At 35.4% G+C, this 27763-nt stretch overlaps 1 protein-coding gene across 1 annotated transcript in view; it reads right to left on the bottom strand.

Annotated features, from left to right (window-relative positions):
- The window catches only part of LRP1B (LDL receptor related protein 1B), a 1916825-nt gene that overhangs the window by 1247746 nt on the left and 641316 nt on the right, over positions 1–27763 (bottom strand). Inside the window, exon 3 of the mRNA XM_082690181.1 lies at positions 14387–14524. Within this exon, the coding sequence (XP_082546307.1) occupies positions 14387–14524 (138 nt within the window). The remainder of the gene's footprint in view (positions 1–14386; positions 14525–27763) is intronic.

Genomic DNA, 27763 nt, shown 5'->3' on the forward strand with positions numbered 1-27763 from the left:
AGCATGGAGGTTTGCTTTTTCAGCCGGGATCATTTTACAGGTTGAGGGACAGAGCAGGTGGAGAGTTGAATTTAATTAGGGATGTGTTTTTGCCAGTTGAGTATGAGGTAGCAAGAGAATGGCTAAGGAGATGATGTGGTATGCAGTGAAGTGATTAAATAATAGACCACAGAACTGAAGAATAGTAAAAAGGGGAAGTGAGCATATCAAGTGTGTCTAAACCTGTAAAAATCTTGGAATACAAATGGACCTAATGTTCTGGTAGATTATTAGGATGGAAGTACAAGAAGTCATAAGAAATAGTAAAGGTAGTGAGCTAGAAAGATTGGTGGTTGTGGTCAGAAACCTGAAAGTTGAGATGATGGAGGGCTTGCAAGGGTTACCAATAGCAAATTCTAGACTCGAGAGAAAGGAAACTGGTGTGAGTAGCTGACACTGGATAAAGAAATTGGGAGGCCCAGCTATTATAAATACTACCGAAAAGTCCACTGAATTGTCCAAGAATTAAAATAGAAGTAGTATTGGGTAGACAGAGCTAAATGATTGGAAAGGAAGACAAAATTACCTGGGAATCACATGATATCATAACATGATAACAGCAATGAAGAGTAGTGGATAAAATCATCTATCGGCATGAGCTATAAGGCTGAACATTTTTGGAGATAGAGACAATGCTCTGCTTATAGCAATACGAAGGAGGTAGGAAAATTACCCCCAAATTTGCTACTTTAAACCCAATGGTAGAATTTTTAGGGGAAAACAGTTTTCATTTGAGAGGTCTGCAGGGGAATCAGGGAGGGCCAGGAAGCTGATGACTTTTTGAGAAATGAGGTTGAACAGGTAAGGGAATTCTGGAAATAGTGGACTCAGTTATAGAGGGCACACTGAAAGAATGAGAAAAGAAGACAAAATAAGAAGCTCTACAATGATTATAGTTCTGTGGTGATGGACATTTAAGTATGGGGAAAGACATAATAATATAGACACTAGTATAAGTATTGGTGGATTTAAGTCGGATAGAGGTGAAGGGAAGAAAGCAGTGATTCTTGGCACTTTCACTTAATTCCTAATGAGCACAATGAGGGAGCTACAAAAATTCAGGCTCAAGATATTGATTTGAAGTATTGGCAAAAACAACTGCATTTTCTCTGGACTTGAAGAAGTAAGAAGTTACCTGAGCCCATTAAGTCCTCATTTTTGTTAAAAATACTCAAAAGTAATATTTCAATTGCAAATGAAAAAGACCTACAAAGTACCACTTGGGAAACATTTCAATGGACTTTGTGATTATTTCTTACCTGAAGATTAAAAAGAAATGTGAATCAAAGTAAAATTCAGTATATTTTGACCATGTTCCCTGTAAGTGATGGATATACTTAGAATTGATCATGGCAATATTCCTTTGGGGGAACTCAAGCTTCAGGGGCAATTGTGTTTTTCTATCAGTGCTCTAACTATATAGTTCATAATTATATACTAATGTGTTGCATCCATAAACAATTATGGAAACCCTTTAAGGATAAAAACCATCTGCATATTTCCAGAGCCCAGCATAGTGACTGGCTTATCTTGGATTTTCAGCAAATATTTATCTAATAGGTAAATAAAAGATTAAGTAAAACAATCATATTTTTGAAGACTGACTCTATGAAAAACATGAAACTATCATAAATATACAACTCTGAAGGAAATGTGTTTCTGAAGCACTGAAGTCTGAAAAGAAAATTACCTTAAATGATAACAGAACCATGAGAGACACTTTGGGCATGTTTTTGAATAAAACAAAATATTTTCATATAATTTCTTTCTTTTATGCCCCCCCTTTGGAAGACATGATCTTCCCTTTTCTACACCTAATTAAGTTCATTGTAATTTAAGATGCAGCTTTAATGATCTGACCACAAAAGTGATATAAGAAAACTAGAGTGAAGAATTCTTTGTCATCAAACAAAATAGTTGACATTGAGTTAACTTTGGATATTATTCTCTATTGAACTATTTTTTTTCTTTACCCCCCTAGTCCAGATTCATCTATGACATGCACACCATATAAATATGTTATATTCATTTTATACCATTTTCCTGCCTGTTGGATATTAAACTTACTGAGATTTCATAGTCTCCAACACCAGTTCATCCAATTTCAAATTTTTTAATAAATTTGTATAAATCAGTTTTTTCCCACAAAGCCTTCTCTCTGACATGTGATGTCTTGTCTCATTTGCTAGATCATCCTTCCATCCACCCATCAATCCATCCATAGTTCATTTGTAGTTCCTTGTCTATTCTACCCATCCTGATTGCTTTAATGGCACCCATCTGATCTATATTACAAATTAGACTTCCACAGAGGTACTGTTAAAATAATTATAATTTAATTATAACTACCTAAAGCTGAGAATTTATTTGATCTTTACACACATTAGTTCAATTATAGTTTCATACCTAATTTTAGTTCAAATATATTCTCTTCCCAGTATATGGTAAGAGCAAGGGAAAATATTCATCCTCCCCTTATATTTCTCAAGTAAAATGAGACTTAATATATCAAGTTTGTGTTCCCCGCCTTGTTTATTGGTGACCAGTCTTACAAAGCAAAGTATAAAATCACTTGTCCAATTAAAAAGTAAGCAAGCAACTGAAATTAAAAATATTAAGTTTTAATCACTATTACAGCATAAAATATGATCCTAAACATGACAACAATGTGCTTCTGTGATGCAACTATATATTGCCATTTGTTTCTAAAGAGTTAGGAAACCTATCTGACACAATATTCCAGTTTTTATTTAGATTGGAATAGAGGTAGATAACAAGCTGTACTGACAAGATAGTAAGTGATCAACTCTTCTATGACCTCATAAAGATGATCGGATGATCCTTTAATCCTCTACATCCGTCAACTTACATGAAAACCTTTGGGCATTTCTTATTTAGGTTAGTATTGGTCCTTTATAGATATGCAGTACCTTGGTTGCATACAATAAAACAAAATGTCAAAAAAGTTACACTACCTAAGTCACTGAACTAAGTGCTAATTGCCTCTTCAAAAGAATTATTATATATACCAGGTGTATCTGAATAACAAAAAATCATTGTAATTTAGTATATTGGAAATATTTATATTTGCTTTGGGAAATATTTCTCACAGAAACTATTACACATCCAAAACAACAACAACAAAAAAATGTCACTTGGAAATAGAAAAAGCTATTGAAGAAAAAGGAAAATATATATTGGTGAACTAAATCAACTTTAGGAGAAAAATCCAACAATCAAATAGAAAAAAAAAACCCTTAGATTTCAACACAGATACTTTAGCCCAGAAACAAACAAAAACAGTCTTTGACAATAATAAAGGATGTCTCTGTATCTAAGTTGTTTTTTTTTTTTTTAAGAAAGCTATTTCTTTCTTCCATAGTAATCATTTCTATTTGAGCAAGGAGTATAATAATATAGCAGCAATTTAAAAATCCAATCTATGTTTTTACATGTGTGCCTGAAGTCATTTTTTCCTTCTGATTTTGGGGGCTCTGAAATCCAGTGCAATGTATAAACTAGAAATACAGTAATTCCAGTTTGGCAGATGTTGCTGACTGCAATTCTGTAACATTTGTTTCAACTCTAGGTTCTTAAAAGACATGAACTGTTAACATCAGAACAGCCACACTGTCCTGGCTGGGTAACCCATAAAGCTCTTCCTAATACAGAGTGGGTAGGTAGAAGAGGCCTTTAAGACAGAGTTTGACTTGCTTGGTTGGGATATTTTATTCTTCTTCCTTCCTCATGGAATGGGGATGTGATATTTGAAGTTGCAGTGGCCATCCATGGCCTTAGCCTACTTGAGGGTGGAAAAAAGTTGAGAAAAATGGCTGAAGAGAAGCATAGGAACCTGGAACAGAGATCAGGTCATGAAATCATCTTCCCTCACTTGGAACATCTATCTCTGGACATTTTTTCTTTCTTTCTTTTTTTTTTTTTTCTTTTTTAAGATCTGTTTTTCATAGCCTAAGACAATTCCTAACAAAAGCAACATGAGTGAACAAGGCAATGTTAAGTTATAAGAAAACACATAAAGAATAATCACAGGAGTCAGCAGTGCTGACAGTCAGTTATAGAGAACACTATTCACTTAAACTGTATCTGTTTGGTTGGGGGGGCGGTGTATAACTTTAAAATTTTTGAAAATTTAAAACTGTCTGGAGAGGTGCAAGAAAAACACGATTAACCTATAGGAATATGTTGGACCGAAAAGAGTAAAAATTGGGAGAGCGTGGAGAATTTTATAATACATTATGCAAACATTTGTTCAGAGTACCAATAGCTAAGCATTGACTGTGTTACTAAAAATGGCTGTTAGAATTTCTCTCCCTGGAGGCCTTCCGAATTGCGTAGGTAGCAATCTGTCTAGGCAAGTTTGAGTTCAGTCCAGCCTAAAGGCAGATGGATGGACTGGATGACCTCTGAAAATCCCTTCTGGCCCTTTTATCTTCCAGGTCTGCTTCACACTGAGAGAAAGTTATCGCTGCTTCTCTATTTGTAGTTATAATCATAAAGCAGACCTTTGCTTCCCTCTGCATCTTACAGGTATCTCTACTAAACAAAACTGAAAGGAGCAAATCACTTTAGGTAAAATGCAGAAATGAATCTTCCTGACAAAGAGCACATTGTTTGAGCCCAATAATTCTAGCATACTGTGTAGTATACTTTACCCCATGAGTTACTCTAAGCATATTTCCTTCAGTTCTGCACATTTTCTTTGCATAATAGTTTAAATGGGTAGAGTGAAAACCCAACTGACTGAACAGGAACCGGAAGTCATTTGTGCGTAGGATGGAGCACTCACAGTACAAACTTGACTGGAATCATCACCTTATCCTAGTTTTGAAAACAAGAGCAAATGAACAAAAACACAAGTGAAAGGCATAAAAATATGTATGTCTTAATTTCCTGAAATAAGCAATTCAGCTAGATATCCAATAGATGTAGGCTAGGAAAATCTAACAGAATACTTATGCAAAAATATTTTTCTACATTATAATGAATTATATATAATTTTAATATAATAAGTATTTAGATATTCCATATGAACTAAAAAGCAATTTATACTATATCTTTTAACATTTTTTTCCAAAATTCTTTGAAAACTTTTAAAATTTAATTGACCTAACTAAAAGTTAGACAATTCAGATTCTTAGTGTTTCTACTCTGAAAATATTATAGTTCTTTAAGCCATTTACTGAACTGCACAGATTTTTTTCTTGGCACTCTGAGGTTTGTACCTGTAGATTGAATGAGAACATGCCACACATTTCAGCTAATGGAACTGAAAAGTGCTCTTTGGGCTTGCCCTTCCCATTCTCCTTTTTATCTGATGTTCAAGACTTGGCTCACGGTCACACTGACCTAATTCAGAAGATGCTCTGAGAGCACACTGATCTCACTTTGGTTGGCATCCTATGGCTTCCACAACCACAATGGGTTGTCTGGACTGGTTCTACAATCCTACTTGGCATACAGAGGTCAATTATCAATTTCATGCTTTTACTAAATCACAAACCTAATGGGGAGCTGGAAGGCAAATTCTCAGCTAACAGAAATAAATCTAGATGGTGTGTATTTCTTCAGAAATTAATCTTTAATGTGTTTCTTATGTCTGAACACAAATATACAAGTCCATGTAGAAAGCTTAGGAGAAACTTAAAATACATGTGCATATTTTTCTGTCTCCACATGAATGAAAAACAAATCAATGTTTGATTTGACTATGAAGGGACAAATTATGGAAAGCTCCAAAGTCACCAGTCTTTTTTTTTTTTTTTCTTAAAGATTTTATTTATTTGACAGAGAGAGAGAGAGAAGACTACAAGCAAGGGGAGCAGCAGACAGAGGGACAGAGAGAAACAGGCTCCTTCCTTACTGAGCAGGGAGAGCCTGATGTAGGGCTGGATCCCAGGACCCTGGGATCATGACCTGAGCAGAAGGCAGACACTTAACTGACTGAGCCACCCAGGAGCCTCGAAGTCACCAGTCTTGTAGCTATTTTTTTAAAATATCATTTAATATATTAAATATTCAGTTATGACAGAATTATAACACATGGAATCCAACAGAATAGGGTTTACTGTATAAATGATAACAGTGGAGCAGAGAAAAAGCAACAGAAATAGCATTTTTCTGCAATTTTGAACAGAATAGAAATTCAGAATTGAAAACATTGGCTGAAGGTGTGCAAATCTCCTGACATCGTCCTCTGTAGAATTCTGTAAAACTTCCTAGAATTCCAGATCAAGCTTAATAAATCTCAGATCTTCTAATTATTTATTGGTTATTTGTTGGAAGAGTATTGGGTTTTTTGTTTCAAAATTTAAACTTTGTCTATTGAATGACTTTAAGAAGTCTCTCATTTTTCCTTTCAGATCCTATTATGGAAGTTGATTCTTAGGCTTTTCCCCTTTCTTTTCTCTTCTCTTTTGTCACTTCTTATTGTAACTAGTGCAAATCTACTTCAAAGAGTTAAAATGAACTTCCCCAAATCCTTTCTGCATTCCTTATCAAATGAAAGCACTAATTTTTCTCAGGGGGATAAAGCTAATAGTCAGATTGAGACATTTAATTCTGCAAGCTTGTTATATAGTTTTTCAGCTTGTGGTTCACTCAGCACATTTTTTTTCCCCCCTGCTCAATCAATTAATAAAACTGACAGGAAACATATAGTTAGCTCAAAAATGTTTTTCAGTTGATTTTCTACAGGCCATCTTGCTCCTTTAAAAACGGGTCAGAAAGGATGCTGAAGCATAACAATTTTATGCATTTCTCAGAGTTGATATGTTAAGGCTCAGTAGTCAAAACTGGAGAACAAAAACTCAAGGTCACAGTTTTTAAACCTTGCTCTCACACTGCTTTTCTGTGTGACTCCTGGGGATGCCAGTCAATCTCAGCTACCTGCTTTAATTCTTTACTTTATAAAGTATCAAGCTGCTTGTGTCAAAAACTAAATAATGAATTATAGGGGATTTGCCCTCACATTTGAGGTTGAGTAGAGAGCTGAGGGACAGTTTATTATAATTCATACTTTTGAATAACATTAGAACTGTCATCCATTTCCCAAAGTTAAGATACAACTAAGATGCTACTTTAGTGATTGCTAAAAATAGGATTCTGGTTGCTTAAAATAGTAAATACGCATTCCAAGTTCCTAACTTTCATTGGAAAAGGAGCTCACTTAAAACGCCTTTCCTTGTCATCTGTTTTGACTTCTACTTACATGAAAGTGATACATTAAAGAATAACATATCTCATGCCTTACTTCCCCTCTCTTTCTCTTGCATTTCAGGTAGGTCATAATGTATCCTTATTCTAATGTAAACACTCCAGGTCTAATATCAGGTATTTTTTCAGGTTCTACTTCATCCATCTCTGCTTAGAACCCTATGCATCAACCTTACCAAAGAACTTAAGAGCTCTCTTGAGTGTACCATGTTTTCTTAAACACCTGTGTCTCTGTACACATAGTTCCCTCCTTTTGAAGTGGTCTCCTTTCCCACGTTTGCTTACCAAACCCTTAGGGTAAGACATGTGTCAACCATCAGCTTTCTGGGGAATTTTCTTGCATCCCCTTAAGCAGAATTAGATGCTCTTCATTTTAGTCTTCCTTAGCAATTTCTACATACCTCCATTATGACAAGTGAATTCCATGGAGGCAGAAAATAGGATTTTCTACATCCCCAGTGCTTAGGTAAATGTTTAGAATACTCTCAGCAGTCAATAAAATTTATTGAAGTGAATTAAAGTATTCAATATAGGGAAAACTTTATAGTGTTTCTTTTGGCACAGTTTGGAAAGTTCATTTTGGCCTCATATCCATTATTAATTCTTACATACTATTCTCTGTTTTCCATCATATTAGGAAGGGAACTATGAGGGAGAGATCCAGCTAAATGAGTCCCAGTGTCCATGGATATCCATGCAATTAACTATTCCCAAATTACTGGAACTATTAACAAGTTTCTTCTTTCAGAGATATTACTGGGGGTAGAGTTGGGTAAGCTGAGTTCTCTGGCTTTTTGTGGTATTGCACAGTCATTCTATGTAAGAGGTTGGTATATTTTAGGTACAGGCATCATAGGAGTTGTTTCAAACCAAGTAGTCAATCTCTACATCAAAGCACTTGCTCCTTGTTCTACAGATACTAAGCAAACAGAATAAATACTCCACTGGGATGTAAGTTGTGGATTTGTGGTTTTGACTTACATCTGTTTAAAACCAAAATCACCTAGAAATAGAATATAATTCAGTAGCAATTAAAGGTCCATAATGCACCAGGATTCTTACCACAGAAAAGACTGGATCAAAAAATCTGGATGTAATACAAGCTAGTTTTAAACCACTGTTTGCCAAGAAGAAAGATATAGGATCTGCAATGATGTTTTAATAAAGAGTATCTTTTTTTATGTTAGATCCTTCAGTGTTTGATCATTTTTAAGCTATTACTATGCTTAGAGGATATTCTTTTTATATTGCAAAGTCTGTTTTCCAGTTATTCTTAAAAACAATTCTGTCTGGGGCCATAGAACTCTAATTAATATATATTAACATTAATCAAAGATGTATATCCACTACAAAAAGATTAACTTCCAATAAACAATAAACTACTTTAGATTATCTTTCACATGCTGGGCTATGATATAGAGCCACATTAGTTATCCTCTCCCCACAGGCAGTCAGTTCGTTTGCCAGCTGTCTTTAGAAGTCAACATATTCAAACAAACAATTGAAATCTGAACTCCAAGTCTCTTGAGCAGGATTAGTCTAGCAATCACTTCTAACAAATCAGTGTTAAGAAGTCAGATATCTGTGGGGGCACCTGGGTGGCTCAGTGGGTTAAGGCCTCTGCTTTCGGCTGGGGTCAGGAACCCAGGGTCTTGGGATTGAGCCCCGCATCGGGCTCTCTGCTCAGCAGGAAGCCTTCTTCCCCCTCTCTCTGTGCCTGCTTCTCTGCCTACTTGTGATCTCTCTGTCAAATAAAAATCAAATAAAATCTTAAAAAAAAAAAAGAAGTGAGATATCTGTGCAACAACATATTTCTAATTAAACAGAATTTATAAGTCTAAAACTCTAGAAAATGAATATATACATTTATATGTACCTATATATGGGTATGTATGTCTCTCTGTGTGTATACATTAATATGCACATACACATAGACACATACATATATTTAGAAGTGTTCAAGTACATTCAACTAATTTTCGCATAGGTGTCATTTGTCGATATAAATGTCTATAATAGCCTTGCAAAAGGATGATACACTTGTAGAAGACTTATTCTTCATAAGAATTGTTGCTTTGCTTCGAAAAAGCATTAGGTCCTGAAATCAACCAGTGTTGAGTCATCGGCTTTCACTAAACTAACTCAGTTACTGAAGCTAATCATTTTGAGAGAAAATGCTTATACTTGAGATAGATTTGAGACTCTGATCACCTTAGCACAACTCAAGACTATATATATATATATGGCAAAATCTACTTTTAAGTTGCAGGAACTTCAATAATCAAAAGTGGTCTGAGCACAGAAACCCAGGTCCTCCTGGGTAATTATAGCTGTTTGTTTTCTAGCTCTTGGCTTATTGATGTTTCAAGTAACTTGAAAACACACTGGTCAAGTTTCTTTCTCTACACGAGCTTACAGCTTTGTGCTGCCGAAAGATATACTTCCTCTAACGTTGCCTGAATTGTACCTCTTCTCCATATCTTTGCTTTTGGATTCTGCATACTGAAATTCCCTTCTCTAGCATGATAAGCTGATTTTAATTTAGAAAAAGGATTGGCAATATTTTTCAATAGGAACTTTTAAAATGGGGATAGGGCAAGATTCACTGATACAATAAAGTGAATGTAAAAAAAAATAAAGTGCTCCAAAATGATTTGCCTTTTTCATCAGCTTCACCAACCTCTTTCTTTCCTTCCTTCCTTCCTGGTAGCTACATAAGCTAATCTGGTGTCCACCTGAAATCATTGTTGTAATGACTAACAAAATTTCATCACAAGGTAAAATACTTATTTTCTGAAAGAATGAAAACTGGCATCCTGAACATTTGAACTAAAGATTAATTCTGAATACTTTATTTTTTTAATTTTTAAAAATTCTTACTACTTTAAATTAAATTTATTACATTTAATTTTCTCAAATCAATTATTGCATCAAATTAATTGACCTGGGTTAGTTTCTGAATATTTGGAATATATATATGATTTAAACAGAAGTTTTAAGGATTACTAATTTTCCTGTGTTGAGTTATTACAGATAATAAAGTTTGCCATTTCACTTCAGTCCATTTTGAGAAAGCTCTAATTTGTAAATTAATTCCAGGATTTTTTAGCACTTTCTCCTAAGACTTTCTTTTTACCAGCGATAATATAAAAGGAAAAAAAAATCCACATAAATTTTTAAATATAAATCAGTATCTAAAATACATTAGAATAAATACATTAGAATTCCTAGAATCTAAAATAAATATATTAGAATAGATTGTGAGTGGGCAGAGAAAATTGTAATTTCACATATTAGGAAAATTATATTCCAGATGGCAAGTAAAGTAAAAAAATCAAATGGAATTTTAAGAATTCTGAATATGTATTATTCAAGGAGTGATATAAAAGATACATTCGAGGTGATATATTCAAGGTGATATAAAAGAATCTTATTCTCCTCTCAGTTCCATATCAAATACACTAATTAACACATTATACACTCAGAATTATGTAGGAACAGGTTCAGGATAGAAGAGAGAAATCAGGAAAGAACAGTATGTGTATTTGTGTGTGCATATTTGTATGTTTGGGTGGTGAGCTTTTCAGATGGCAGGGAGTTTCATTCCCTACTCAGTTTTAGTAAACTCTTCACACAAGTTGAAAAGGACATTGGGATACTGAGTAAACAATCACGTAGATTACATAATCATGTTTTCTTGAGACACAGAAGACAGAATCTCTTTTTTCACTAACATGAAGTGTTTCCATATTCTTTTAATAGAGTAAAAGTGGACAATGTCACAGAAACTGTTGTTCCCTTGTACATTGAAATGTTTGGTTATTTTGCACCGCAAATGTACTCTAAACAGGATTGTGAATTTTAAAAAGGGGCTTATCTTGTTCACAGGGGCTTAACGTTAACATAATGAATCACCTTAAGAAGATCAAATTTCAAAATAATGTTTTGATACAGTTCAGTCGATCTGGTATCTATTAGTTGAGTTTGTTCACTTCTTTGCATGGCTCTGAAGATTTCTGTGGAAATATCCTATACTGAGAAGCCTTGGACTCTACAGAATGCATTTTTATTGCTCATGCAATTTAGATATAGTAATATTATTACTGATATGAAATACTATGTAGGAAGAGATGAAGTTTTCTAAAATATAATGTGGTGATTTTGAACATTCTCACTGTAAAATTTTTGCAAGCACATCCCTATATATAAGTACACCCATATACAAAAATCCATTTTTCTTTCTTCAAATAAAGCTAAATTATGGAGATTAAAATATCAGTGTTATAGAAAATCATTAATAATAGATATCTTTTCATTACCCTCACCAGGAAGAAATTGATTTTTTTCTATGGAACATTCAGAAAAACAATTCGTTGATACAAAACCATTCCCAAGACCAGAATATCACCTCCAAAATGTTAAACTTTTCTCCTTATTAATTTTCGCAAAGGATACAAATATACCACCAAATGTACTTTAGATCCTTTATTAGAAAAAAAAAAAAGGAGACAAAGGCATCTTTGAATCACGTCTTTGGCTTTATGTATAATTACTTAAATTGGTGTATGTGCTTAGAATGCAACAAAAAGAGAAATGGATTTAGACAGAGAAAGTGATTCAGGCAGAACTGTTCTACAAGAGAAAAGCATCTCTAAAAATCAATACAATGTTTGAATTAATCTGGTTTCTTTCTTTATTATATCTCTATAGATGAGAAATTTCTTTAGAAACGTGACAGGCTGGTGCCTAATTAACTCATCAGAAAACAAGTTTTCATTGGGTGTGGCATAAAATTAGGAGAAAGGTTGAAGATACACCCTCCAGTAAGGTGAAAAGCAAGCACAGATCCAAATATACTTCTTGTTATTTTTAAATCCACCTCAGGCCATAATAAATTACTTGGCATTTTAAAACACTTCATTTGATGAAATCTAGAAATATTTAAAAGGCTAAAATTGTTCACTCAGCCTCCTACCAAAAAAAAGGAAAAGAAAAAGTTTGTCACTAGTGATAAAGATATGAAAGTTGGAACAGTTAGAAATCTGAATTAGAACAGGAAGAAAGATCGAACCATAAACAATTATATATGTTAAATGTATTTCAGTCTGAAGTATACACTGAGTTTTTAAAAGTTCAAGATAAATCTAGTACCATTTTATTTTTATTCCAATACTTTGTATTTATATGAATCCGGTGTTTTACTATTAACATATTCCTTCACCTATTAGGTCACAACTCTAAATTTTACTAGAGAACTCTGATATATTTTCGTATGATTCACAGCACTGAAATATGTTTGAGATATTCTAATTTGTGTAACCACTTCCGAGGAAGTTTTTGGCAATGTGATAATTTCACTCTTTTAGAAGCTCAGTCACACATCTATCCAAAATTTTTTTTCCTTAATGTAATAAGAAGCCTGAATTATAACTGAAGTGGGTAGAATTAGGCTCTAGAAAAGATAATTTCTGAAAAGAAAATTAAACTCTTTGACTCCTATCACTTTATAATTGCATACTTTACCTTTTTCTGTTAATATCCTTCTTTTAAGTATCCAATTATACAAAAAGAATACATGTTAAAGGTCTTTAAATAAAAAAAAATCTTATTAATTATCATTACACATGTATTCATAACTAAAACTGAAAATCTTTTGGCTCGTTTTGTGACCCCGACAGAATTCAGGCTAAGAAACAAAACTCAGCCAAAGAAGGAAACACTCTAACTTCTCAGACTGAATCTGTCCACAGAACCAGAGATAGTCTCTTCTGAAAAAGGGAAAGACCCAGTGGCCCAGATGATCTATGGTCTCTCAATAGCCTTACCACCTTGGACTACCTTTCTAAGATTTACTCTTTTTTCCAGTGTATCTCTGTGGTATTGAATCCAGTTACTGCATTCAGCCCTGTGGTAGGCAGCTGGAAGCCAGTAAGCCCTGACAGGACCCCAGACAGGTTTTGTTTGTCTGTACATGGTTGGCCACACAATGTTTTAAAAAGAAGTAGCTTACATTGAACGATGTAAACACATACAGATATGGAGCTGCTTCTGAAAAACTGGAACTTTCGGTAACCTGTGATCTGTTTGCACATGGCAGCAGTTAGTTTGTGTGAATCTGGTCAGAGACCAGGCATGTATCTCCAGTTTTCTATACTTTTCTATTCCTTATTGTCTTATTGACCTCAACACAAAGGACAGGTTACTCACTCTTTAACTGCTCAGCTTCAATAAATACCCTTTGTGTTATACTCAGCTGGTGGGAATTTGACTGAGAGACTTTTGATTCAGTGGTTTCTTTCTGGGCTTTATCTTGGAGCCAAATTTACTTGACTGATACCCCGATTCTGTTTCCAGATTTGGGTCCTTACCTCAATGCTCAACTTTTTCTTTTTTCTTTTTTTGGCTTCATACTTCATTTCCTCTCTCCAACCAGTTTTATTAGAATGTTTCATATTCTGGTTAACCTTTTGTTAACTTCTAGATTTTAATTATTTCTCCCTACCTTCCTTAATATGTAGGTAAAAACATGACCACTATAGAACATAGATGTTGCTTTTTTAAAAAGAAAGAAAATTATAGGAAAGTATAGGAAAGTAACATTAATTATAGGAAAATTCTAATTATAAAAAATTATAAAATTATAGGAAAGTATAGGAAGTAACATTAAGGAAAAATTCCTGGTAATACCTCATACTAAAATATTTTGTTGCAGAGGTTTTACTTCAAATATTCTTTGTTTAAGTAAAGGTTTAGAGACACTGTATGGTATTAATAAATTTAATAAATTTATGACACTGTATGGTATTAATCTCCTATGACAAAGACTTTTCATTTGTCTTTTCCGCAAGAGTACTGTTTTCTATGAAATATGTAATTGTTTCAGAGTCCAGTGTCAAAGTCCAAATGTATTTCTTTTTCTAATGGCATTTTTCAATAAAGCACAACAAGTTACAGGTTTGAAATGCGTATTGATTATTTCTGGCAATAAAATTCTTGCTTTCTCAATAACTGATATGGTTATAGTTGAAAGAAAAGGCAGGTTATAGGTTCTTGAACTTCCTTGAACTGTGAATAATTTAATAGTGTGGTTGGATTGTTCCACAAACAGACTCACCCTGACAATGTAGTCCTTCATCATACCCATCTGAGCAGTCCAAGACACCGTTGCACAGTTGGGATAAATGAACACATTTGTTGGTACCAAGGCAAGCAATGTGATTCAAGGGGCACTTGATTTCTACCTCTTCAGGACCTGAAAAACAAAAATGTAAAAACGGGTTAGTTTGGCTTTTAATACTAAAACCATTAAGCACAAGAAATTACCAGCCTTAATTTATAAGACAAAACTATAGAAAATAACTACCAGAAGGCAGCTCTGACTCTCAGGGATGTCCAAATTAGCCCACGTGGTTAAAAACCTATTTTTTTAAAAACTGCATAGCATATAAAATAGCATGTATTTGGCGGTGTCTGGGTGGCTCAGTGGGTTAAAGGCTCTGCCTTTGGCTCAGAGTCCTGGGATCCAGCCCTGCATCGGGCCCTCTGCTCAGCAGAGAGCCTCCTTCCTCCTCTCTCTCTGCCTGCTTCCGTGCCTACTTGTGATCTGTTGCTCTCCGTGTTAAATAAAATAAATAAAATCTTTAAAAAAAAATTATGTGTTTTTTCCAAATAATACAAATAATACAGTAAAGACACGAATATTCTTTTCAAACTTTAAGTGGCATAGACTTAAAATCTGATGGCTGCTTTGCATCATTGATTTACCTCTTATCTTTAAATTAAGTGAGCCAGGTACTTAAACACTGTACATCTCAATTTCCTCAACTGGGAAACATGGAGAGTTCCAACTCCTTGGCAAAGCTCTTGTTAGAATTGAATCCAGTAACAAGAACAAAAAGGTTTTAGTGGAATTTAAATGAAGCTCTGTCAATCTAAAATTATTTCATTTTTATTAAGAATAGCTAGTTATATACTTATTTACTTTATTATAAGTAAATAAATATATATGCATTTATATGTATATAACAGCTAGTTATATACTTACTTACATATGGACTTTTTTGTTTAAAAAAAATCTTTACTGAGCAATTACAATACAACTGAATTTACTTAGGAGTGGAGAGGCAATGATGAACAAAGAATACTCATTGAGTTCTCCTGCTGATGATAATAGTACATTACATGATCACCCTTTGCATTTTTATAGATATACTTAGGTTGGAATACCAAGGCTTCTGAAGCTCACCAATTCTGAACTCTCATCCAACATCCAAATTGTACACTGCTATATCTAAAGTTCAGGTTGTTTATTCCCATATCTTATCTACACTTCTTCGATAGGCACTCTCCAAATTTGCCATGCCGTGATTCTTAATCTTGCCCAGCTCTCCTAAGTCCAAGTGCAGTCATGCCATATGACTACAATCGAATGTTAATCTGACACTGATTACTACAAAAGCCCAGATTCTATAGTCAGGCACACTTAGAATTTAATCACAGCAATGTTAATACCCATGGGACATTAATTTATTAAAGCAGCTAAGCATTAATTTTCTCATGTATAAATAAAAGTATCAACTGAGTTTACCTTGTAGGCTTGTTGTGAATGTCAAAAGTTATTGATGGCAAAGCACTGAAGTTTGTGAGCTTTTTTGTGAGATGTGGGCTCAGAATAGGAATTCAACATGTGTTAATTATGTAAATAAATGCAGCAGAGTGGACTTGTTAACAGACTCTGGAGCCAGTTTATTGGTCTCATCACTTATAAACAATAAGTTGAAAAAATTATGTACCTTTTCTGTGCTTCATCAGGTTGTTGTAGGGATTGTAACAAAAGCTTTTAGCATCTTTCCCAACATCTTTAGCATCTTTCCCTTTTTTTTTTTAAGAGTTTATTTATTTATTTGAAAGAGAGCAATTGAGAGAGCACAAGTAGGGTATAGGGGGAAGGGGAAGGAGAAACAAACTCACAACTGAGCAGGGAGTGCAAGGTGAGACTCGATTCTGGAATTCCAGGACCATGACCTGAGCCACAGCAAGACATTTAACTAACTGAGCCACCCAGGCACCGCTGCCTTTTCATAAACACTTAAATTACATAACTTCCTTTTATATCTTAAGATTCCTCTCCCCACAAAGCCAGACTTGCCAAAAGTAAGATACATTTTGAAATATCTTCTCAAAATGAGTGATGGGTATATGTGATTTTGTTGGATGCTAAAACAACTTTCAACATTTTGTATCTGGGGGATATAAATACATTGTTATGATAGAGCTTCAATAGATGAAGTACTGGCTAATTGGTTTCCTGGTATTTTTTTTCATGTATATTTATACAGTTACTGACATACAAGTTTATTATTTTTGTCTAATGCTCATCCCTCCAAATCCACAACTCATTTTATTGTAACATGTCTCTGTAACTTGAATATCAATATATTTTAAAACATACATTGTATATAAATATATATATATAATTATGCATATATAATACAAATATAGAAAATATATATAATACAAATATACAAATTTAAATCCAACTCATAGGAATAAAAGTAAGTGAAACTCTTTTCACTGAGAGTTTCTTATATTAAATCTTTTATTTATAAGATTAACATAAATTCACTTTAAAAAATTAAATTCAAAAATATAAATTAGTCGGGCGCCTGGGTGGCTCAGTGGGTTAAGCCGCTGCCTTCGGCTCAGGTCATGATCTCAGGGTCCTGGGATCAAGTCCCGCATCTGGCTCTCTGCTCAGCAGGGAGCCTGCTTCCTCCTCCTCTCTCTCTCTCTCTCTGCCTGCCTCTGCCTGCTTGTGATCTCTCTCTGTCAAATAAATAAATAAAATCTTTAAAAATATATATATATATATAAATTAGTTTTGAAAAGCTATAAATTTCTATGACCAAGAGTCACAATGCAGTTCTTTTTAAAATTAATTGGCTGATTCTTAGAAATTTGAGAATATATATCCTTGCATGAATGTCAAAGTAGTGTTTAGACCAGATATATTTAGAGCTCTCCATAAAAATTCCAAAAAGAGCCCACAGAAAGAACACTTCAAACCTGGGAGCCTAGAAATTTTACAGAGGCCAAAGATGACTCACTAGTCTTTTTAAAAGCAAGTTTGTTTGTTTGTTTGTTTTAAATAATATATGTGTTGGTTCAAATCAAAATTTGGGGGGTTTTTTGGGTTTTTTGTTTTGCTTTGTTTTGTTTTTACATCCTTAAGATTGTCAGGTCACTGATTAACATGATAGAGGGAGTGAAATGCACATCTGGAATTCACGAAACAAATTTTGAGAAACAGACAAAAGATGTTCGAATTTCTCAGAAGCAGTATACAAAATTAGTAGATTCTTCCTAGTGGTAATATGTAGGGATAAAAAAAAAATTTGTTTGGATGAAAAAAAGAGCTAAGTAGTTTCTTCATAGACTAGAGACTATCGTCTTCCTCACCTTTAATATACTCTATTCTTGACTTCCATCACTGCTGGGTAACTGATAAGATAGCTGGCACATGGCTTGAAGGATTTTACCTAAACCAGTCCTTCCCAAATCATCATATCAAAGCACATTAAAGCAATGATAATATTTGCAAATTACACAAAAGTAAAGAGCATAAGTTATTTATAGAGATTACCCCAGGCCTTGGGAATTAACCTCAAAATTGAGGGTATCATGGGGCGCCTGGGTGGCTCAGTGGGTTAAGCCACTGCCTTCAGCTCAGGTCATGATCTCAGGGTCCTGGGATCGAGGCCCGCATCGGGCTCTCTGCTCAGCAGGGAGTCTGCTTCCCTCTCTCTCTCTGCCTGCCTCTCCATCTAATTGTGATTTCTCTCTGTCAAATAAATAAATAAAATCTTTAAAAAAAAAATTGAGGGTATCAGCATCTCAAACCCTTTTGACCAGTACTGGGATACTTCAGTTGGAAAATGCTAACTTCAGTATTTTGTCATTGTCTTTCTGGAAGATGGGGGCAGTTTAAGAAACAGCAATGTTCTTAACTGAAATTATCCCAGGAACCAGGCAATATGGGTATTCAGTATATGGTTGCTTTGAGAAATAATCCATCCTTGATTCCCAAGGATCATTTGTGTGGTAAAGGTATGCTTAATCTATGAGGCTCCTTTAGTCTACCTTGTAAATGAAGAAAAGACTCAACCAGATCACCAATTCTAACCAATGATCTGTGTGACAGGGAGAAGATTGTGATCATTGAGATGACACGAATTCCTAAGACTATGTCAATGTGGCAAAAAATGATTCCTCTCACGAAAACCCTGGGCGTTCAAGACATTTCACAACCAGAAGTCATAATCTGGACCTAGCAAGCAACAGGGTCAGAAGCTACCTGACATAACTGGACTCATCTCTTCAGTTACTGAAACGTTAGGATTTGGGGGACCTGAGAGAAGGACCGGGGTGACAGGGAAGCACATGAGGAATTTCATAATAGTACAAACACATTTCTTAGATTATCACTTCAGTTTTCAGTAATGCATAGTCAGAACACTTCCAGTCTCTCAAATCTAATTTTAGGTGACCTGAACAAGGTAGCAGAATTTAAAATGTAGTAATTAATTATAAGAAAGAGAAGCTCTATCATTAGAAGGACTTAAAACAGATAAACACAGGAAAATAGTATTCATGTTTTTAAATTTTTATAAGTCTTATCCAGTGAGTTGAAATAGGCTTCATTTTTAAAACTGAACCTCATTTTACAAACAAGTTTTCTAGGATAATGCAAGGGCAATGTGACTCATCTTTTTGTTTTTGAAAGTCTAGTTTATTTTTATATATAAACATCTTACTCTGTTCAATAAAAAATGGTTAAAGAGATATTAAGCCTCATCAAATGTCTTTTCTGACTAAAGATAATTGTGATAGCACATTTTGGGGAGGGATGAAGATTTTTCTTCTATAATGGTAGATACCATCATTTATCAACACTTGTCATTGTTTCATCATATCTCAGCAGGACCAGCATCAATCCTCCCCTCAAAGCAAATATCCCCACCTTACACTCCATCACAGCCCACTTTCTGAGTTTTGTCCTATCAAGATTTGCTGTTTGTTTTTATTTCCCATTTCTGTCTATCCAATGGTTCTAAATCTCTGTCTATAATCTCATTCAGTTTTCTTAGCCTCCACTCAAGAATAAAGTCACTTTTGCTGATTGAACTTTCCTTCAAATAACACCCATTCTTTCCTATTTTTTTCAAACTGTTAAATTTCTCCAAAATAGAGACCGCACCTGCTGTATTCTCGCTCCCTTCTCACTCCCACCTCTGCTCCTATCACTGTTGAGGTGCTTTTGGCCAACGTCTCCATGATCCCACTCATAGGGAAGCCAGAGGAAAAGAGTATCTTTCAAAAGCTGACCAGAGTTCCTCTCGTAGACACACTTTCTGCCATTATTTCTCATGCCTTTTATTATTATTGTTGTTGTTGTTATTTATGCAGTTCCATGAGGACACCTGGATGCATTTCACACAGGCTCTTGGATCAACTTTCCACTATCTCTGCCTGAAAAACACAAGCACGCTGTACACTGCCCGACTCAATATTCAATTGCTGAATGTATATTGAGTGCATTTTAACTCCTGGCTAATTTCCACTTTCTTCTATATGCAAGGAGTTAACTTTTCCAACCATCAATATGTTCTCAAAATAGGTTTTATAAATATCACTTTCACCCAACAATCACAACCATTCTCAGTTGCTGCCCACAACAAAACGAAACTCTGTGGTCTGGTTTCATCATTTAATTGAAACTCAATTAACATTATTTACAAGTTATTTTCAGTACTTGCAGTAAACTTCCTTCAGAGTCATCTTTCACGTCTGTAAAATAATCTAAAATAGTCCCACTTCTGGAATTTTCTGTATGAAGTATCACCACCTGGAAAGTAAACCTCTCTTTTTTACCCAAAAAATCCTTCAAGTCCAAACTCTGGTTTCTCCATCAAATTTTCTTCGTGAAAAATAACATGGCATACTTGGGAAGTTATTAAGTTTAAAGACCAAACCCATGATTTAGAGTTTTTATCTGCCATTTATAAATTACCTCAACTTGAATTAAGAGTTGAACTTCAGTGAAATTCTTCCTTCACATTTGAAAAATGGGGATAATAATAGTGTCTACCTCATGTGATCATTATAACAAGCAAATGAAATCACCATTTGGGAAACACTATACAACCCAAGAGGGTTTTTTGTTTTTGTTTTTATTTCTGTTTTTGTTGTTTTTTGTGGGTGTCACTGATCCCACAATATATATGAACTCATACATTGTTTATTTTATCACTTCTTTTTTACAATATAGTTTTTTATAATATAATTTCTGTGTGTAGTTTATGAACTGTATTGATATATGAAGTTTCACTCAGATTTCATGAGGCATGAGTCTTTTATTCTATTTATTTATTTATTTGTGTTTTATTCCCACCTCACATATAAAATGGTATGTAGAAACAGAAACATATTGATTACTAGTTGATATGAAAATCAAATAAAAACTGGCTATATGAAGCCATCACCAAAAAACACAAGATGCCTTTAAAATTCAAAAATTAAAAATTATGTACCTTTGGGTTTTATTGAATTATATCTGTCTACTTACTTAGATGACTGAGGTTGGATTATCTTGTGAGGAATTATTTGGAGCTCAACTTCTAGCAAAGCCAAATGTTGATTTAAAAATATATACATGTGGAAGAGGGGCAAGATGGTGGAGAAGTTGGAAACCCTGCTTAAACTGGTCCTAAAAGTGAGCTAAATATCTACCAGAACACTCTCAAAATCCATGAAATCAGCCTGAGATATAACATTATACACTCTGGATCTTTACAGGGCAGAAGATATCGGTGGAGAGGTAAAGCAGAGTGGGAATGCTTGGACTGTTACCAGAAGATAAACAGAAGGGGGAGGGAGTCACCAAAAACAACCATTAGAAAGTAATACCCCAATATGAAAGTGCCCTCTGATTAGGGATGAGGATTAACTTGGAGACTGGTTAAAAGCACTCAAAAAGAGCAAAAGATCTTAAGGGCAATTGGTGGTCACAGTCATGGGCCCAAGCCCATGGTCCTAGGACAGTTACCGCCAGTGATCACCCATGCCAGAGAGAGCGCAGTGTCAGGGGGAGGGGAGTTTCAGTCCATGGTCCCTGAGCCCACAGCTTTCCGCTGCTTGTACCACTGCTGAGGCTGGGCACACTCCTGCCAGCACCTGAGAGAGCCCAGTGTGGGCACCATCCTGCGGTCTCTGGACCAGCAAACTTCTGTGACCTCTACAGCACTCTGAATACACCCAGCCCATGCCTGAGAGAACCCGGTGCAGTCTTCAGTCAGGGTCCCTCAGCCCACAGCCTTCCACGACTTGTGCATCTCCCGGGTGTGAGCACAGCCAGCATGAGCATGAACCCTAGACAGCAGTCCTGGCAACAGCAGCCACCCAGGTTCGGGCTCACCTGGATGAATACTGCTCACAGTTTTAGTGGTATGGGGGTGCAGAAACAAGTGGTGACCTCAGGTGACCACTGATATGGTGGCTGGGGGTATGCACCATCTGTGGGAAGTTGTGTTCTTCAGTGGAGTTTGCAGAAGGGCAGTCTGTGTGTTCTGGACCACCCAGAGCATAGCAGAATGAGGGTTCTCTCTGAGGTGGAGGTCTGGGTGCGGACAGTTTATTTTCCATTAAACCTCCCAAAAGCCACCAAAAGCCGTGAAAGAACAAAAACCTCCAGAGAATAAAAGCTAAAAAAATGGTTTCCATTGAGCCCAGTCCCTTGATAGTGTACAGGGCAACTCAGCCCAAGCAGAACTAACTGAAAAACAATGCAGCAGACTCCTCCCCCAGAAGACAAGCCAAAAGAACAAGAGGACAACCACCACAGGTCCCCATAAAACTAAAACCCTAACATCAGACAAAAACAATATTTTAAGCTCCTGGTATTGCCCCCACACCTGTATATTTCATAGACACAACTTTTCTTCCTTTTCTTTTTTTAATTCATTCTCTTGATTCTTATTCTTTTGATTTTTTTAACCTACTTACCATTACAACTAGAGGTTTAATGCAACATATTCCATAATAACTTTTTTAACTTGAACTTTTTCCATACATATACCAGTATTTCTTTTTTCTTTTTTTTTCTTTTTCTTAATATACATATAAATATTAAGCTTCAAGCTGAATATATCATTCATGATCTAGGCATGGTTTTTTTTTTTTCTTATTCAATACTATCCCTATATATAAACCAGTTTTAATTTCCCTGTATCTCTGGAAAGTTGAGTCCTTTAACAAAGATAACAAGATTCACCCAGGAAAAACTGAAATAACCTTCCTCACCCACACTGAGAGTTTATAACCAACTTCGTATCTTATTCTTCTGTTAGTGTTTCTGTGTATTTGTTTTTGTTTTTGTTTTTTTGTAATATACAAATCTTATTCTTAGGGTTCATTTGGCTGAGTTTTTCTTTTTTTCTTTCTTTCTTTTTTTTTTTTTGTCTTTCACTTTACAGTAAGTCTTTTTGTTTGTTTTTGTTTATGTACCTTATAAATCTTACTTTGGGGCTCATTTTGGCTGGGTTTTCCCTTTTTCTCTCTCTTTTTCTTTATTTTTTCTTCCTTTTTTGGTGGTAATTCTGATTGTTCTGAAACTTTCCAGGGTGTACTTGCCTAGATCATGGTTGATATATTCACCTATATATTCCCTCAACCACCTCTCACCGGAACTACTAGGAGGAGGAACACTCAACAGAGGAAAAATTCAGAGACTGTGCCCTTTGTCACAGAACTATTGAATATGGACATAAACAGTATGTTGGAAAGGGAATTCAGGGTAACAATTATCCAGACAATGGCTAGGTTGGAGAAGACCATTAGTGGCAACATAGAAACTTGAGTAAGTTGGGGAAATCAGAGGGGGAGACAACCATGAGAGACTGTGGACTCTGAGAAACAAACTGGGGATTTTGAAGGGGCGGCAGGGGGTTGGATGAACCTGGTGGTGGGTATTATGGAGGGCACGTACTGCATGGAGCACTGGGTGTGGTGCATAAATAATGAATTTTGGAACACTGAAAAAAAATCAAATACATTTTTTTTAATAAAACACACACACACACAGACAGACACACACATAGAAATTATAAGGGTGGAAGTGAGGGCTGATTTGGCAGTACTAAAAAATGCTATCAGTGAGATCCAATCTAATCTAAATACTATAATAGCTAAGGTAACTGAGGCAGAAGATTGAATTAGTGATTTAAAAGACAAACTGATAGAAAAGAAGGATCAGGAAGAGGCCTGGGAAAAACAGCTTAGAAAATGTGAAAACAGAAAGGGAAATAAATGGTGCCATGAGACATTCCACCATCAGAATTATTGAGATCCCTGAGGGGGTGGTGAAAGAGAGAAGACTAGAAGATATAGTTGAACAAATTCTGAATAAAAATTTTCCTAATATGGGAAATGGAACAAGTGTTCCTGTCTTAGGGGCAGAAATGACACCCCCCAAGGTCAATGAGTCTAGAAAGACCTCCAGACACTTAATTGTGAAATTCATGAGTCATAAAATTTTAGACAAGAGGTCTTAAGGGCAGCTAGGGGGAAGAGATTCCTTATGTACAGAGGAAGGACCATCAGAATAATGTCAGACCTGTCCACAGAAACCTAGCAAGCCAGAAAGGCTGGCAAGACATATTCAGGGCATTAAATGCTAAGAATATGCAGCCAAGAATACTTTATCCAGCATGACTGACATTCAAAATGGATGGACAGATAAAGAGCTTCCAAGACCAGCAAGGTTTGAAAGAGTATGTGACCACCAAGCTGGCAATACAAGAAATAGTAAGGGGGTTCTATAAAAGAAGAAAGTACCCAAGAGTGACAGAGAATAGAAATTTATAGAGACAATCTACAAGAACAAGGACTTCTCAGGCAACATGATGTCAATAAAAATTTATCTTTCAATGATCACTCTCAATGTTACCAGGCTAAATGCTCCCATAAAAGAGCAAAAGTGATGCAGACTGGATAAAAGGACAGGACCTATCCATACGCTATCTACAAGAGACACATTAGGAACCTAAAGATACATCCAGACTGAAAGTAAAGGGATGGAGAATCATCTTTCATCCCAATGGGCCTCAAAAGAAAGCTGGGGTAACAATTCATATATCAGATAAATTAGATTAAAAACTAAAGGCTGTAGTCAGAGATACAGAAGAATAGTACATCATTCTTTTTTTTTTTTTAAAGTTACTATTTCTTCATTTTCTTTTTTTTTTAAAGATTTTATTTATTTATCAGAGAGAGAGAGGGGGAGAGAGTGAGCACAGGTAGACAGAATGGCAGGCAGAGGCAGAGGGAGAAGCAGGCTCCCTGCTGAGCAAGGAGCCCGATGTGGGACTCGATCCCAGGACGCTGGGATCATGACCTGAGCCGAAAGCAGCTGCTTAACCAACTGAGCCACCCAGGCATCCCTAGTACATCATTCTTAAAGGATCTTTCCACCAAGAATATCTAATAATTGTAAATATTTATGCCCCCAAGATGGGAGCAGTCAACTACATAGCCAATTGTTAATCAAAATAAAGAGTCATATTGATATCAACATATTAATTGTAGGGGATCTCAACACTCTCAGTAATAGACATATCATGTAAACAGAAAATCAAAACAGAAACAAGAGCTTTGAATGACATATTGGACCAAATGGACCTCATAGATATATACAGAACATTCTACCCTAAAACAACAGAATACTCATTCTTCTCAAGAGCACATGGAACTTTCTCCAGAATAGACCACATACAGAATAGACCACAACAACAGATTAAGCCAACCCCATGCAAAAGAAGGAAAATAATTAATATTAGAGAAGAGGTTAATGAGTTAGAAACTAGAGATATAGTATAACACATCAATGAAACTAGAAGCTGATTCTTTGAAAGAATTAATAAGTTCGATAAACCACTGGCCAAACTAATCCAAAAGAAAAGAGAGAGGCCCCAAACTATAAAATTATAAAAGAAAGGGGAGAGATCATGACTAACACCAGGGAAATAAAAACAATCATCAGAAACCATTATCAACAACTATATGCCAATAAGTTGAGCAAACTAGAAGAAATGGTTGCATTCCTGGAAACCTATAAACTTCCAAGACTGGAATAGTAAGAAATTGACAACCTGAATAAACCAACTTCTAGAATGAGATTGAAGCAGTGATCAAACACCTCCCAAAAAAACTAGAGCCCAGGACATAACGGATTCCCTGGGGAATTCTACCAAACATTCAAAGAAGAAATAATACCTATTCTCCTGAAGCTGTTTCATAAAATAGAAACAGAAGGAAAACTTCCAGACACTTTCTATGAAGCCAGCATTACCCTGATCTCCAAACCAGGCAAAGATCCCATCACAAAGGAGAATTTTATACTAATATCCCTGATGAATATGGATGCCAAGATTCTCAACAAGATCCTAGCTAATAGGATCCAACAGTATATTAAAAAGATTATCCACCACAACCAGGTGGGGTTTATCCTTGGGATGCAAGGGTGGTTCAACATTTGCCAATTGATCAATGTGATAGAACAAATCAGTGAAAGAAAAGAGAAGAACCACATGGTCGTCTCAATTGATGCAGAAAAAGCATTTGACATGATACAGCATCTGTTCCCAATTAAAACTCATCAAAATAAAGGCATAGAGGGAACATTCCTCAACTTCATAAAATCTTTCCATGAAAAATTCACATTGAATATCATTCTCAATGAGGAAAAGCTGACAGCCTTCCCTTTGAGATCAGGAACACAACAAGGAGGTCCACTCTCGCCACTGTTGTTCAAGATAGTACTAGAAGTCCTAGCATCAGCAATCAGACAACAAAGAGAAATAAAACGTATTCAAATTGGCAAAGAAGAAGTCAAACTCTTCTCTCTTCACAGATGACATGATACTTCATATGGAAAACCCAAAATATTCCACCCCCAAACTACTAGAACTCATACAGCAATTCAGTAATGTGGCAGGACACAAAATCAGTGTACAGAAGTTAGTACAGTGTATTAGAAGTTGCTTTCTTATACACTAACAATCAAAATATAGAAAGGGAAATTAGAGAATCAATTCCATTTACTATAGCACAAAGAACCATAAGATACCTTGGAATAAACCTAACCAAAGAGGTCAAGGATCTGTACTTGAGAAACTACAGAAGACTCATGAAAGAAATTAAAGAAGACATAAAAAGATGGAAAAGCATTCCATGTTCAAGGATCAGAAAAATAAACATTGTTAAAATGTTTATACTGCCCAAAGCAATCTCCATTTTCAATGTCATCTCAATCAAAATTCCACCAGCATTTTTCAAAGTACTGGAACAAACAATCCTAAAGTTTTAATGAAACCAGAAGAGACCCCACATTGCTAAGGAAATGTTGAAAAAGAAAAACAAAGCTGGGAGCATCACATTGCCTGATTTCAAGCTTTACTGCAAAGCTGTGATCACCAAGATAGCATGGTACTGGCACAAAAACAGACACACAGACCAGTGGAACAGAGTAGAGAACCCAGATATGGACCCACAACTCTACGGTCAAATAATCTTAAATAAAGCAGGAAAAAAATACAGTCTCTTCAATAAATGGTACTGGGAAAATTGGACAGCTATGTATAGAAGAATGAAACTTGACCATTCTCTTACACCACACACAAAGATAAAATCAAAATGGATAAAAGACCTCAACATGGCAGGAATCTATCAAAATCCTAGAGAAGAAGATAAGCAGTAACCTCTTCTACATTGCCCACAGCAACTTCTTTCAAGACATGTCTCCATGTCATGTCTCTACAAAAGTGAAAATGAACTTTGGGACTTCACCAAGATAAAAAGTTTCTGCACAGCAAAGGGAATAGTCAACAAAACAAAGATGCAACCCACAAAATGGGAGAAGATATTCACAAATTACACTATAGACAGAGGCTGATATCCAAGACTGTAAAGAACTCCTCAAACCCAATACCCAAAAAACAGATAATCACATCAAAAAATGGGCAGAAGATATCAACAGACACTTCACCAAAGAAGACATACAAATGGCTAACAGACACATGAAAAAATGTTCATCAACATTAGCCATCAGGGAAATTCAAATCAAAACCACATTGAGATACCACCTTACACCAGTTAGAATTGCCAAAATTAATAAGACTAGAAGCAACAAGTGTTGGAGAGGATGTGGAGAAAGGGGAACCCTCTTATACTGCTGATGGGAATGAAAGTTGGTGCATTTTGGAAAATAGTGTGGAAATTCCTTAAGAAATTTAAAATAGAGCTACCCTATGATGCTGCAATTGGACTACTGGGTATTTATCCCAAAGATACAGATGCAGTGAAATATAGGGCCATATGTACCCCAATGTTCATAGCAACAATGGCCACAATCGTCAAACTGTAGGAAGAGCCAAGATGT

This window comes from Mustela nivalis, assembly GCF_964662115.1.
Source record: "Mustela nivalis genome assembly, chromosome: 11".
Lineage (NCBI taxonomy): Eukaryota > Metazoa > Chordata > Mammalia > Carnivora > Mustelidae > Mustela > Mustela nivalis.